The sequence below is a fragment of the Cnephaeus nilssonii genome (assembly GCF_951640355.1).
Source record: "Cnephaeus nilssonii genome assembly, chromosome: 9".
Classification (NCBI taxonomy): Eukaryota; Metazoa; Chordata; class Mammalia; order Chiroptera; family Vespertilionidae; genus Cnephaeus; species Cnephaeus nilssonii.
This window is the reverse complement of record NC_137080.1, coordinates 819211-831918: the sequence shown is the minus strand read 5'-3', so window position 1 is coordinate 831918 and position 12708 is coordinate 819211. Positions and strand designations below refer to the sequence as shown.

Genomic DNA, 12708 nt, shown 5'->3' with positions numbered 1-12708 from the left:
AGCTTCTAATGTTGCTTAAGCTTCAAATCCAGAGCAACTGGTGTGGACACAGGGTGGAGAGAGGACGTGGTGGCACATCCTGTGGAGGCGGCCGCTCGGAGGCCTGGTCTCTGGGCTCCTGACCAGCGTGGTCTGGGACCTGCCACCGAAGCACGGGCCTGGTGTGTACTCACGGGCCTGGTAAGCTGGCCTGGTCTCTGGGCTCCTGACCAGCGTGGACTCTGCAGAGGGGCCTTTACCAGTCCCGGAGCTTGGATGGCCGTAGTCGCTCTCCCTCACCGCGTGCTTGTGCTGTTCACGGCATGCACCACTGTCTCACATTACTTGTTTTCGTGTTGGCCACCCTCCCCCAGCACCTCCTCACAACTGGAATGCGAGGCAAGCACGCTCACCTGTTGATCGCGTGGTCTCAGCCTTGGGGCAGTGGGGCCCGGGATCGGCGTGGGTGTGCATGGCCACACGTGTTGACAGCCTGAGCCAGCCGGTCTGTGGTCCAGGACAGTGCGGTTTCTGTAAAGACCTAGTGTTTTTACTGTGCGTCAACTTGGCACATGGCAGTTTGATCACAAGTAGAACGCACACTGACACCCAGAGTAGATCTCTGTAGAATTCCATTAAAAATACACAAACAACAGCGAAAACCTCAGGAGATCACGTTGCTCTGCCCGCGCTGCTTTTCCCTCCCAGGTTAGTTCACAGCTGGACAGGATGCCTGCTGTGAGTCCTGGGGGTACACGCCAGGCCCGTGCTTCGGTGGCAGGTCCCTTCTGAAACACGGACGTCTCCTGGCGTCTAGTTCAGTCTTAAAATAGTGTGTTCAGCGGGGTTCATATTCACTTTATCCGGGTTTTTAATTTGTCTCGGGTTGATGGTGAGAAGATAGAGACAATGGGGGATGATGGATGACAGCGGGTAGGTGAGGACCTGGGAAAGCCCTTGAGGAAACAGCAGGGCTGTGGACTCGCTTCCTCCTTGCTCCGTCCCTTATCCTCGCAGGAATCGTTCACCGTCATGAAAACCCGCTGGCTGGAGGCGAGGCCGGGAGGGCTCTGTCCCACAGGACGCTTGCTGAGGCAGAGTCGCTAGGTCGCGTGTGCCCTCCAGTAGGAGATGAAGATGGAATTGCGTCCGTTCCGTCTGTGCACCCATTGCAGCGAGAACTGGGGCGCCCTTGTCTTACGTGATTGCAAACGCCCGCTGCCGGTTATTGGAGTGACGTTGTGCTCAGAGACGGCTGATGTTTTCCAGGTGGAACGTTGAGGATTTATGCGGATAGTTTACGACCAAATATCCCCTACAAGACGATCCTGCTGTCCACCACGGACCCTGCGGGCTTCGCGGTGGCCGAAGCTTTGGAGAAGTACGGCCTGGAGAAGGAAAACCCGAAGGACTACTGCATTGCCCGGGTGAGTGGCTGCCGGCAGCGCCGCCCAGTGGTGCCAGGAGAACTTGGCCTTCAGTGAACTTGCCCCTGGGCTGATCCTTCCCGCTGTGTAACTTAGAATCTGAAAACCACGTGTTAAAGCCGTAGGAGAACCTTCTCTCTCCCAGTACCCAAGTAATCCGTGCTCCTGGGTGAAGTGAGGAAAGATACGAAGGCAAATTGGGAATAAAGATCACCCATAGTTCTCTCGGTGGGTAGCAACGATTACCGTTTGCTGTATGCCCTTCCAATTGTTCTTTCGCCTACACAGGTATAGTGTTTGACCAGTTGGCTTTCACAGGGACTTCTGTTTACCCCCAGACAATGACCTCTCTTTAAATGCCTGCCGATTTACCTTTGAGGGACAGCCTATTGCTCCCTCCCCAGGACTGTGGGCCATTAGCAAGCAGTCACAGTGGACGGCTTTGTTTCAGGTTATGCTCCCTCCCGGAGCCCAGCATTCTGACGAGAAAGGTGCTAAGGAGATGGTCCTGGACGATGACGAGTGTCCCCTGCAGATCTTCCGGGAGTGGCCCAGCGACCGCGGTGAGTGCAGCCGTTGCTCTGGTTCCCCCGAGCAGTGAAGGAGGCCCTGTGCTTTGACGGAACACGTTTTCTTGCTCTCGGTTCACGTTATACGCTAACTGCTGTGTAGATGGTCTTTGCCTTAATAAATACATAAAGATTTATTGCCAGTCAGCCCTGTCAGTGCTTGAATGTTGGTAGTTTTAAAAGTACACTTGCTTAATACTTTTTCTAGACAGTATAAAGGTAAACTTTATTCAAGTTAAATTTCTTGGAATTCTGAGTTAAGTCAGTTGAACGAAATAAAAATCAGGTCAACTAAACAGATGTTTGTGTGTGTATATTTGTGTGTGCATGTGTTATATGTGTGTGTGAATGTATTTATTGCTCATAGGGTTGTTTAACAATACATTCATTCATTCTTAAACTGATGTGTTGTTTTTCAAGGATGCAATGTGCTTGGGTAGTTGTTAATGTAAAATAACCTTTGCAGCTTGGTTGCTAGAGTTTCTCAGAACACATCCAGAGACTGTTATTGTCTCTGTTGAGTAGCCGCGTATGTGGGTAAGCTTTCACGCAGCTTGCCTGGGGAGATGTCACAGGTGACGTTTTCTGGATAAATCTTTCGTCAGCTGGCCGCCTGCACTCCCGTGCATCTGGTTCATGACTGGCATTGCTTCTGTTCCAGGGGTTTTAGTCTTTCAGTTGAAGAGGAGGCCCCCAGACTATGTTCCCAGGAAAACCAAGAAGCACCCGGACGGGCGGCCTGCGAAGGGCAAGGAGAGAGCCGACGGGGCGGGCTACGGCTCCGCCCTGCCGCCCGAGAAGCTGCCCTACCTCGTGGAGCTGAGCCCAGGTGAGGCGCAGAGAACTGTTCATTTTGTAAAGGAGTCTTTCTTTTGCCTGACAGCCTGTTTCAGTCCATTTATTTTTCTAAAAAATAACCCACATAAGATGACATTTACTTTAAAAAAACACACAAACCTTAAGGTCCTAAGGTATGTACTTTTCATGCATAAAAATAAAGTTCACATGGTGGTGTTGAAAACCAAAAAGTTAAAATAGTGACAGTAGAGAATGAAGGGAAGGTTTAATTGATCTCCATTAAATTTTTTTTTGTTCAAAATGACCTTGTGAAGTCCTTCCTCCAGCCGACAGCCTGGGTGCGCTCCTCGGAGGCAGGCTCAGGAAGGGCCGGCAGTGCTCAGGGCTGCTTGATGTGTGAACGGGTCTGAAAAGAAGGTCCTTAAACTGAACAGTGAGTGGAGAAATGGTCTGTGAGAGGGAGGGTGTCTGGTTGCAAAATGAGAGTAGACTAAGTTTATTTTCCTGTTAGGCTTGAAAATATTTGTTTAGAGAGCTCTCTTAAGCCAAAGCTGTTGTAAGTGAGCCATCAGGTAGAGAGATACATCGATGTTCTTAAACGTTTTACATACATATCCCTATGTAGAATATGTTTGCATGTGTGATACACGTGGCATGTTTATTACTTAGATAAACGACACCACCCGCATTGATGTGGCTCAGGTACGCGTGTGGCCTGTGTTACAATGCGCTGTGCGAGACCGCCTACTGCTCCCTCCCCCAGGACTGTGGGCCGTTAGCAAGCACAGGAAAAGGGAGCTGGGAGCCAGGCCAGTCACTCAGGCAGCCTGGTTCTCTGGGCAGGTTTTCTGTCATTCTCTCCTTGATTCTTGTGTGTGTGTTTGCTTGCAAGGTTATGGCTGCTGGTTAGATACGGTGCGGTGGTCCGGCAGTCAGACGGCACAGCCAGGCTGCATCGATGCAGGAGAAATGGCGTTGCTTTGCCGGGTACTAGCAGGCGACGCTCGGTGGCAGTTGTGCCGCAGGTCCTGGTTTATGCTGACGATGTTTGAGGGTTTTTACTCCATCAGCTGCTTGTGAGGAATGGGTTAGTGTTACTTTGTTCCTCAGTTCTCTGGCTGGAAAGTTTGCGTAAATGTTGGTTGCTCGCTGTGGTTTGGACACGTCCCAGTATCGGTGTGTTTCTGTAGTTGGGGTGTGCCTGTAGTTGGGGTGTGACTGTAGTTGGGGTGTGTGAGGGTGTGGTGCCTGGAGTTGGGGGCAGTGGGTAGCAACTGTGAGACGGCCATTTATTTCTGAACTTAACATTTTTTAGTTAGGATCTTTGAGCATTGGGTCTGTTCTTTAAAGTTTTGTATTACATGCTAGAAATTAATGATTATTTTAAGGATTTAGAAGTATTATTAGTTCAGAGAGAATTGATAAATAGCAGTCGACGTAGAGTATTTTCAAATGAGTAGTGGAAAGCTGATTTGGGTGGTAGCAGAGACAGGCTGAGAACGCGTTCACTCACTGATTTGACTAATAGTGATTGAACCCGTATTATATGTCATCGTCTGGGCCTTGGGAATAGAGCCCCGACAACAGATTAAACCCTGATTTCAGGAACTCACATCCTGGTGAGAATTGCTGTTTGACGGCTTATTTCATATGTACAGTCTCCCCGGTGATGAAAATACATACCATTGTTGTAGGTGTGGGGAAGTGGTAGAGACTAGGTAACGATTACTTCTGTGCTGCTTTTCAACAAATACTGGCAACCGCACATGCTGCCTGCCGATGACTACGTGTCCTGTCCGTGGCCGCCTGCTGCCTTGGTCCCGTTCACCGAGCTAATGCTTTAGGCTGAGCAGGGCTTTCCGAGGTGATAGGCTGCTCCTGCCGTTGAGTGATGGCTCCCGAGAGCTGCTCGTGAGGCAGTGTGGTGAGTCCCGTGCGTGCGTTGGTCCGACGTCCCTCCTGTTGAGTGGCCTTATTGTCTGACAAATGCCCGATGCTCAGATCTGCGACCACTGTGTCAGGGCGAGCAAGTGGTGGCCGACCTGAATGCTGGGCCAGGTCTTACGGGAACCTGGCTCTTCCCAGGAGCCCCTGCGTCTCTAAGTTTTCACTCTAAGAGGCAGCATGCTGAGTGAAATGGGAGGGTTTCCATGGCCACGCAAGCCGTTTATCCGTGTTGACTTGTCATGGATGGATAAGAACGGATTTCCCCCGGACATGCCATCACACCGGCCTGTCCGCCGGCTGAGTGCCTGAGGTGTGTGAGGTGTGGGTGTAGCTTGCACTGTCTTCTGGAGAATGGGGCTTACGAGTTCCTGTAGGCTTTCTGGGTTTGACTGTGTTCTTTCAACAGAAGACTGCGGGGGCGCGGACTCCACAGGCCTCCCTCCCTCCTCCTCCTGGCGGTGACTCACCTGTCCTCGCGGTCTCCTTCACCGTCCGTGTCTCTCACACGCAGCCTGCGGGGCCTGCCGTCCGTCCTCATCCTGACGGTGGTGGGGGGACCTTTCCTCCGGGCGAGGCTCTCACCGCAGCTCACCTCTCTGTCTCTCCCTCTTCACATGCCCGCATGGCCTCGCGCTGCGCTGCCTTCACCTGGGTCCTCTGCATGCGCACCCCAGGGAGAAGGAACCACTTTGCCTACTGCAGCTCTCACGCTCACGAAGGTAACCCGTGCTTCTGCTCAGCACGAGCGCCCACAGCCTCGTGTGTGTGCGTGTTGGTGTCGCGTTGGTATGAATGACGTCCTTTAAGATGCTTTACGTGCTGTCATTAATAAGCATTCCATATGCAGACTTCGTTAAAAATAATGGAAACTTATTTTGCAAAAATGTCCAATTCCTTTGCTAGACTGACCTAAGTGAGAATTAAAGAAGGGAGAGAGTGGTTTTCCTGTTCTTCTCCCCTCCAACCCCCCAAGAATAAGGGGGAAGAGGCGGGCGGGGAAGGAGAGCATGAGAATAGTGAGGGGGAGAAAGAGACAGGGTGAGAGATGAGAGGCAGCAGGCAGGAGGGAGGAGTGCTTTGTCAGCCCTGTCCGCGACCTGGGGTGCAGTGCTGGTGGTGGGGGAGCGTCTCGGGTCAGGCCGTGTGTCCGAGACTCCTGGGGGCTGCAGGGGAGGCCAGCCGTGCGCTGGGACCTGTCACTGCGGCTGCGGCGCCCTCTCCTCTCCTCGTCGGCCAGCGGTGCCTCTCACCTGGAATGTACTGCTCAGGTTTGAGTGTCTCGGGCTTTGTCATCTCAAATGCTGCAGCTCGTTGTGGGTTCTATGGAAATACTTCGTTTTTATCTGCTTTTCTACTTTCAATATTTCTTACGTGTTAAATCTAACAGTCAAATACTTTCCGTGCTTTGTGAAGTTTATTTACCTTTTACCATCTTATTTTAGTTTAATTTTCTCCAAACTGATCATACAGATTGTCATTAGATATTAGCCAAACTTGGAGTTTGGGTTTTGTTGTGTGTTTTGTAAAAACATAAACAGGTGGTATTCTTTTTACCTATTTTGGTATTTGTGTGTACATAAAGAAGAGGCTCAGGCGTGTTTTTGTTATCTGACTCCTCAGAGGTTCTGTAACGATTCCACGTGTTTGTTAACGTCATGCTCTGGAGCGAGGGAGGGCGCGGCAGGAGGCCTTTCCTCCCCTGCTCGCACACCAGTGCGTGGAGGGCGTCCGCAGCTTCAGCCGCGTGCGCTGGTTTTCGCGCCAGCGCTCCTCGAGGAGGTCCTTTTCCCCGCGGAGCTGGGAGGAGCCCGTGGGAGATTTCTTCCAGCGGCTTCACAGCCCTTGGAAGTGTCTCAGCGGCTGTGTTGGCTCAGAGATGTGAGCTCTGCTCGCTGTCTCCCGGGTCCCCGACCACACCCAGCACAGTGCCTGCGACGCAGGCGGCTCTTCGCCCGCGTCCACCCTTCGCACCACACGCTGCTTCCCAGAGGCTCCTCTGGACGCCGCTGAGGGCCGAGACATGGATGGAAACACGTGCCTGCACACGTGCCCCTGTCTGCCCGCGATGGGCGCCCCCTTAAGAGGTAGCACGCTAACGAGGACTTCCCGCTACAGACAAGGTGCAGCCCATGTGGCAGTAATTCAGGGACCTCAGGTTGGCAAATAAAACTCCGACACCCAGATAAATTTGGATTTTAGGTAAAACATCAGTTTTTTAGTGTCAGTTTATCTCAGATATTGCACATGTGACTGGATGTCATGTATGTCATTTGATAACCCTAAATCGTATTCTAACGTTTCTGCTGCCCCCCCCCCCCAAAAGGAGAAAGGGGAACCCGTTTCCTCTATTGAATGACAGATGCATGAAACTGCTTGTGGAAGGAAGCTGGCTCTGGGAGAGGCGGGTGGAGGGAGGGCACTCACTGGGCGCCGCCTGTGCCCTTCACATTGGAACCACGTGCACAGACCACTGTTCTCAAGACAGAATTATACGTGAGCAGATCTCAGACGTCCTGGGACAAGCCCTGCTGTGCGGCAGGCTCTGAGAGGGTTTTCCACGGGAAAGGGCTCCGCCTTTGCCAAGGGCACAGCGTGGAGGGCCAGGGGCGGGGGGCGCCGAGGACTCCGCGTGAGGGTCGTCACCCTTGAGCAAGGAGACGGCCGTGCTGTTCCAGGAGGAAAGGTGCACTACCCGAGCTTTCGTGCCTCTGTCCCTCCCCGGACGCACACACCCCATGTAGCTCGGAGTCCGTGGCCACCATTTCGGGGGCTCAGAATCTGTCTGTGGAGGTGTTTCCTGTTGTTACTGCGAAGTGGTCGGGAAGGAGCGGCTGGGAGAGGAGTTTGTTCCCTTTCTCTGTAGCTCTGACTGCTGTGGGAAGTGGCCGTGGAGCAGGGGAGATGGCCATTAGCTCACGCGATGCCCTTCGAGAGCACGTCAGGCGTCTGTCTTTCACCCCTAAGTAGGCGCGTTTTTCATGTTCTGTTTTTTTCACTTTGTATTGAAATAATTGTTGATCAGTTATTTGCTTTTGTTTTCTTTATTTTATAATTGCTGTGTGGCTATGTTGCATTATTCTGTTTTTTCATTTTTAGTTAATAATTACCGACTGTGAACATTAAATCTTCATTGAATGCGTACTGTGGACCAGACACTGCTGAGCGCCAGGATAGAGAGGTTTCTCCAAAGAGCTAGCCACCAGGGAGCTCAGAGCTGGGAGGGACGGGGACCCGGCTCCTGGTGTCTGCAGCAAGCAGGGTCATAGCCGTGCGGGGGCGCTGGACTCAGCGGGGCTAGAGGGGGTGCCGGTCCAGGGAAAGCCCAGGTGGTGCTGATGCCTCCTTTTGGATCAGGACTTGGAGCTGCCACCATGTCAGGTGAGGGTGGCCCCGCCGTGAGCAAGCACAGACGCCCGGTTCCTAGCGCACTTCAGACCTGGGTCTCGGGTGCTGCTCCAGCGTCGCCTGCCTTGCCCGGATTTCAGACCTCGGCTCTGCTTCAGATATGCAGGTTCTATGGGGTGTTTCTGTGCACATTCCAAAGGCACAGCGCTTCTCACAGGGCTGGTATAGGCCCGGCGTCTTGTGTCCAAGAGCTGAGACCACACCACAACCTAAAACCAGTGTACACTCCAGATGTTTAACTCCAGATGCCCTCCCAGCTGGCGTCCCCGATCCAGCGCCTAGAGATCTGAGCTGGTGACTTAGGAAGAGGCCTGAGGTTGCTTGGGCGTTGGTGCAGTCGGTCGAGCGGCTCCCGGGCCTGCTAGGGAGACTGCGTAGCGGATGGATGCAGACTGGGCTGCCTCCACGGCCAGCTCTGCTGGGACCCGCTGGTCCTTCGGGGCATGTTCCCTCCTGCACTGGCAGCTCTGAAATCAGAACAGGTCCTGGACGGGTGCCATTCCATAAGGGAACGAGGGGCTGCCCTGGCCACACGCCTGCGTCTGGACGAGCCGCCTGGCACTGCTCTTCCCAAGCATCTCCATCCGGGAATTCTTGCTCAGGGACATGTACGTTCCAACATTCATGGAGGGTCACGTGACACCAGCAAGCCAGGGCCCTGTCCGCCCACAGCTCTACTCCCCGAGCGGAGCACTGGCTGCCAGCGATGACATCAGAGCCCCGGGGGATAGGGTCCAGAGGCGCAGGTTTGGGTCTCCTCCCCCAGGATTTGGTCCAGGAGGTCTGGGCGAGCCCCGAGGCTGCACTTGGAAAACCTGCCTCAGGGATCCAGCCGGCCCGCAACCGCGGGGCCGGTGCGGGTAGAGGGCGGGTTCACTGCCCGAGGGACCGGGTCTCGGAAGGCCCTGGGTCTGTGATGCCCTCGCTGGCTGATAGGAAGGATCGCTCCTCAGAGTCACCAGCACAACCCAGGGCGGGGGCGGGGGTGACGACAGTGCTTGCTATCTGATGAGAAGGTGTCGGTGGGAATGACAGCGGTTGGCACCTTGAGTGACAGTAAACAGAGCTGACTGTTGGTGTGTCGTTGGCGTTTTCTGTGTCCGGGTAAGCCGCGTGCTGTGACTTTGGGAGAAGTGGTGTCGCTTCCAAGGTGACCTTTTACTTGCTTCTCACAGATGGCTCCGACTCCAGAGACAAGCCCAAGCTCTACCGCCTGCAGCTCAGTGTGACGGAGGTCGGGACAGACAAGTTTGACGACAGCTCCATCCAGGTGCGCACTCGGACGGCAGCACGCAGCTTCCGTGTGTGATTCTCGCGTTTCAGTAGGAGGTAGCCTGTGGGAGCGAATGAGTAAAAGGGTGAAAACGAAAGACGGTTTTAACGTGCGTAGCTTGTTCACTCTGCGTCACTTTCCTTTGCTTCGGCGGGAAAAGGGCAGAGTGAGTCCACGTCCACACTCCCGTCTAGGAACGTGGGTGGCGTGGCGTTCCTCTGAGGCTGTCGCTTGTCTCCCCGTGATGGCGATGCTTTCATGGGGCTGCTTCCGGGAGACAGTGCCCGTCATCGGGCCAACACCGGGGTCGCAGGCCTTCAGTGCTCACCGCGCAGGTGTCGTCTGGGCGTGGGTCTCCCCGAGCTCAGCGTGCTCTGTGAGCAGCACCGTCGGCATCGCTGCGCCCGGTGGGCTCGTTGTAACGATGGCAGCTGCTCTGACACCCTTTCCTCAGCACAGCAGCACGCAGACACACGGGAGCCGTGGCCTCACCTCTGTGCAGACTGACCCACCCACTCACCCGGTCTTTACACGACCACGTGCTATTTCACACACAGCGACAGCCTGCCCCACATCAGGGCGCTGGCTGCTAAAACGGGACGTGCCGCTGCTGGACAGCGTTGACGTGTTTTACACTGCGGATGGACCCACTTTCTGAAGAGCGCCCGCAGTCCAGAGCTTACTAGACTGCATGCACCGTCAAAGGGGGACTCGCAGCTTTAAATTCTGCTTTTGAATTCTGTGTTCTGTGTGGTGGCAGTTTCTTTCATCTTCTCCTGTTTTTAGTTGTTTGGTTCAGGGATTCAGCCCCATCACTGCGACCTCACGAACATGGATGGAGTGGTCACCGTCACGCCCAGAAGCATGGACGCGGAGACCTATGTGGAGGGGCAGCGCATCTCGGAGACGACCATGCTGCAGAGCGGGATGAGTGTGCAGTTCGGGGCCCAGCACGTGTTCAAGTTCGTGGACCCCAGCCAGGACCACGCCCTGGTGAAGAGGCCTGTGGACGGCCTGCCCGCGAAGGGCCCCCGACACAAACCCGGGTAATCCACCGAGACGCTGCCCCCGAGAAGGGCACGGTGTTTCTCCATTGTGCGGAGACATTCCACGTTAGGCGTAGGTCACGTGATTTTAATTTTTAATTCCAAGTGGGTTTGTGGTTCCGGTTCTTGTTTATTTGGTTGGTTTCAGAGGGAAGAAGAAGAAAAGAAAGGTCTTCATCCTAACACGGGGTTGTGGCTAGTTTTTAAATTACTTTAAAACCTGTTGTTGTTTGTTTGATCCTTTAAAACAACACTTGCTTCGCTCTCCTGTGAAGAAGCATGGTGTTGGACGTAAAGGTCCTCTATAAGGAGGCTTTGTGTTGAGGTTCCTTTTCCTGTCTCCCATGAGGGAACGGGAAGACCTCAAGGAAGGCTGTCTTTTGTCCTTGAGCGCCACCTAGCGCCTGTCTGAGGACTTGCAGCGGGGCTGCTCCTGGAAGCAATGGGAAGGCCTCCTGTTGGGGTGAGGTCTAGCCTTGGGTGTCGGGTTGGGCTGTGCGTTTCTCACAATAGTGGGCGTGGTCTCACGTTGCTCAGAGATCCGGATGTGCATGAAGGGAAAGCTTGTGGGGAGCAGAGCCTGGAGAGCTGTGCGGGCTCTCGTGCTCCCTCCTCTCCTTGCTCCCTCCTGACCTCCCTCTGCTCAAACCCCCTCCCCCGGAGCCTGGACTTGAGCGGGTGTGAACATTGGGGGTTTTTCATGTTGGTCTTGCACAGTTTGTCGGCGTTTTCAATTTGGTTGTTGCTGTAAATGGGTTGGGCTCTGCCCCTGCCCATTCTTTGTCCAGGATGAATCCTGGCGAAGGACAGACCACCTGTCCCCTCCGGGAGGAACGTGATGGCACACACACGCGTGGGCAGATGGGGTGCTGGGGTTCCGTGGGCTGGGAGGTCTGTTTCTAGCCTCTCCCCTTGAGCTCCAGCTTCTGCAAAGGACCAGGCTCTCCGTTCCCACGGAAACCTGCAGCGCCTTGCTGTCTCCTCAAGGTGTCCAGCTCTGCTCCAGCTCGACACGAGCCGTGTCTAAGCGCGCCCTGCCCTGCGCCGGGAGGACCCAGCTTTCCTCCTCCGGCTCTGCTTTTATCACCCGTCCCCCTTCGGCCTCTCGCCCCGCCTTCCCCGCCTCCTGATGGCAGCACAGTCCTGCCCAAGTGCCCTTTGCTGTATTTTCATCGTCAGCTTCTTGCTTTCAGCACCACACCTCCTGGCGGGAGTTCACCTGCTTGGTGTCCTTCCCGCTTCTTCCAGGACGTGTCTCCACAGCCGCTCCGGGAAGGTGTCCTCCGGGGGTGCCGGCTGCCTCCCCGGACCTTGCCTCCGAGGCTTCCTCTCAGAGCCCAGGCACCGAAGAGCATTTCAGTTCACTTCCATGTTTCTGCTTTTAGGGTACTTTCTAAGCATCGTAAAAAGGGGAGAATTTAGATTCTCCAGTGACGCCCAGGGATGGAAACGCTGGCTCCCGCCGTCAGGGTCCCAGGTCTGGGCTCTGTTCCCCGCTGGCTGGTTTTTACACATAGTTTTAAAGAATATCCTGAGAGTATTTAGTGTCAGTGAGAAACGTTTTTGTTTTGTTTTCCTGTGGAGGGCGTCCTGTTACAGGAAGGCCATGGCATCCACACCTGGGAAGAGGGGGCCCAGGCCGCTTTGGGTGTGTGACCCACAGAGCCCCCTCTGCAGGCTCTGCTCTCTCCGCACCAGGGAAACGTGTTGTATCCCACAGCTTCCTGTGCTGGAAAGCCACTTCCTGAAGATCTTTGCGCATTGGGTGTTCCTCTAACCCAGTGGTCGGTAAACCGCGGCTCGCGAGCCACATGCGGCTCTTTGGCCTCTTGAGTGTGGCTCTTCCACAAAATACCACGTGCGGGCACGCACGTACAGTGCGATTGAAACTTCGTGGCCCATGTGCAGGAGTCGGTTTTTGGCCTGGATGAGTCTATTTTGAAGAAGTGGCGTTAGAACACTCAAGGGGCCAAAGAGCCGCATGTGGCTCGCTAGCCGCGGTTTGCTGACCACTGCTCTAACCGCTCCTTTTGTATCACTAGGACGAGGCTCTGTCTGATTGTTTGAGTCTTCATTCTGTCTTTTCTTTTTATCTTGCAGAATTGTTCAGGAGACAACTTTTGACTTAGGAGGCGACATTCACAGTGGAACAGCGTTGCCAACAAGCAAGGTAGGTAATGGCATCTTACCTGACAGGACGTGTTGGTTTAATGTGACAGGACACCGTGGGCGAGTTATTGTGGCCCCGACCCACTGCTGTGCAG

General features: G+C 54.4%; 1 protein-coding gene across 15 annotated transcripts in view; it reads left to right on the top strand.

Annotated features, from left to right (window-relative positions):
- The window catches only part of AFDN (afadin, adherens junction formation factor), a 98314-nt gene that overhangs the window by 37594 nt on the left and 48012 nt on the right, over window positions 1-12708 (top strand). For all 15 annotated transcript variants that reach the window (XM_079779933.1, XM_079779932.1, XM_079779931.1 and 12 more), the window contains exons 6-11: window positions 1249-1406; window positions 1858-1969; window positions 2637-2804; window positions 9301-9395; window positions 10185-10444; window positions 12545-12614. In XM_079779933.1, coding sequence (XP_079636059.1) covers window positions 1249-1406; window positions 1858-1969; window positions 2637-2804; window positions 9301-9395; window positions 10185-10444; window positions 12545-12614 — 863 coding nt within the window. The remainder of the gene's footprint in view (window positions 1-1248; window positions 1407-1857; window positions 1970-2636; window positions 2805-9300; window positions 9396-10184; window positions 10445-12544; window positions 12615-12708) is intronic.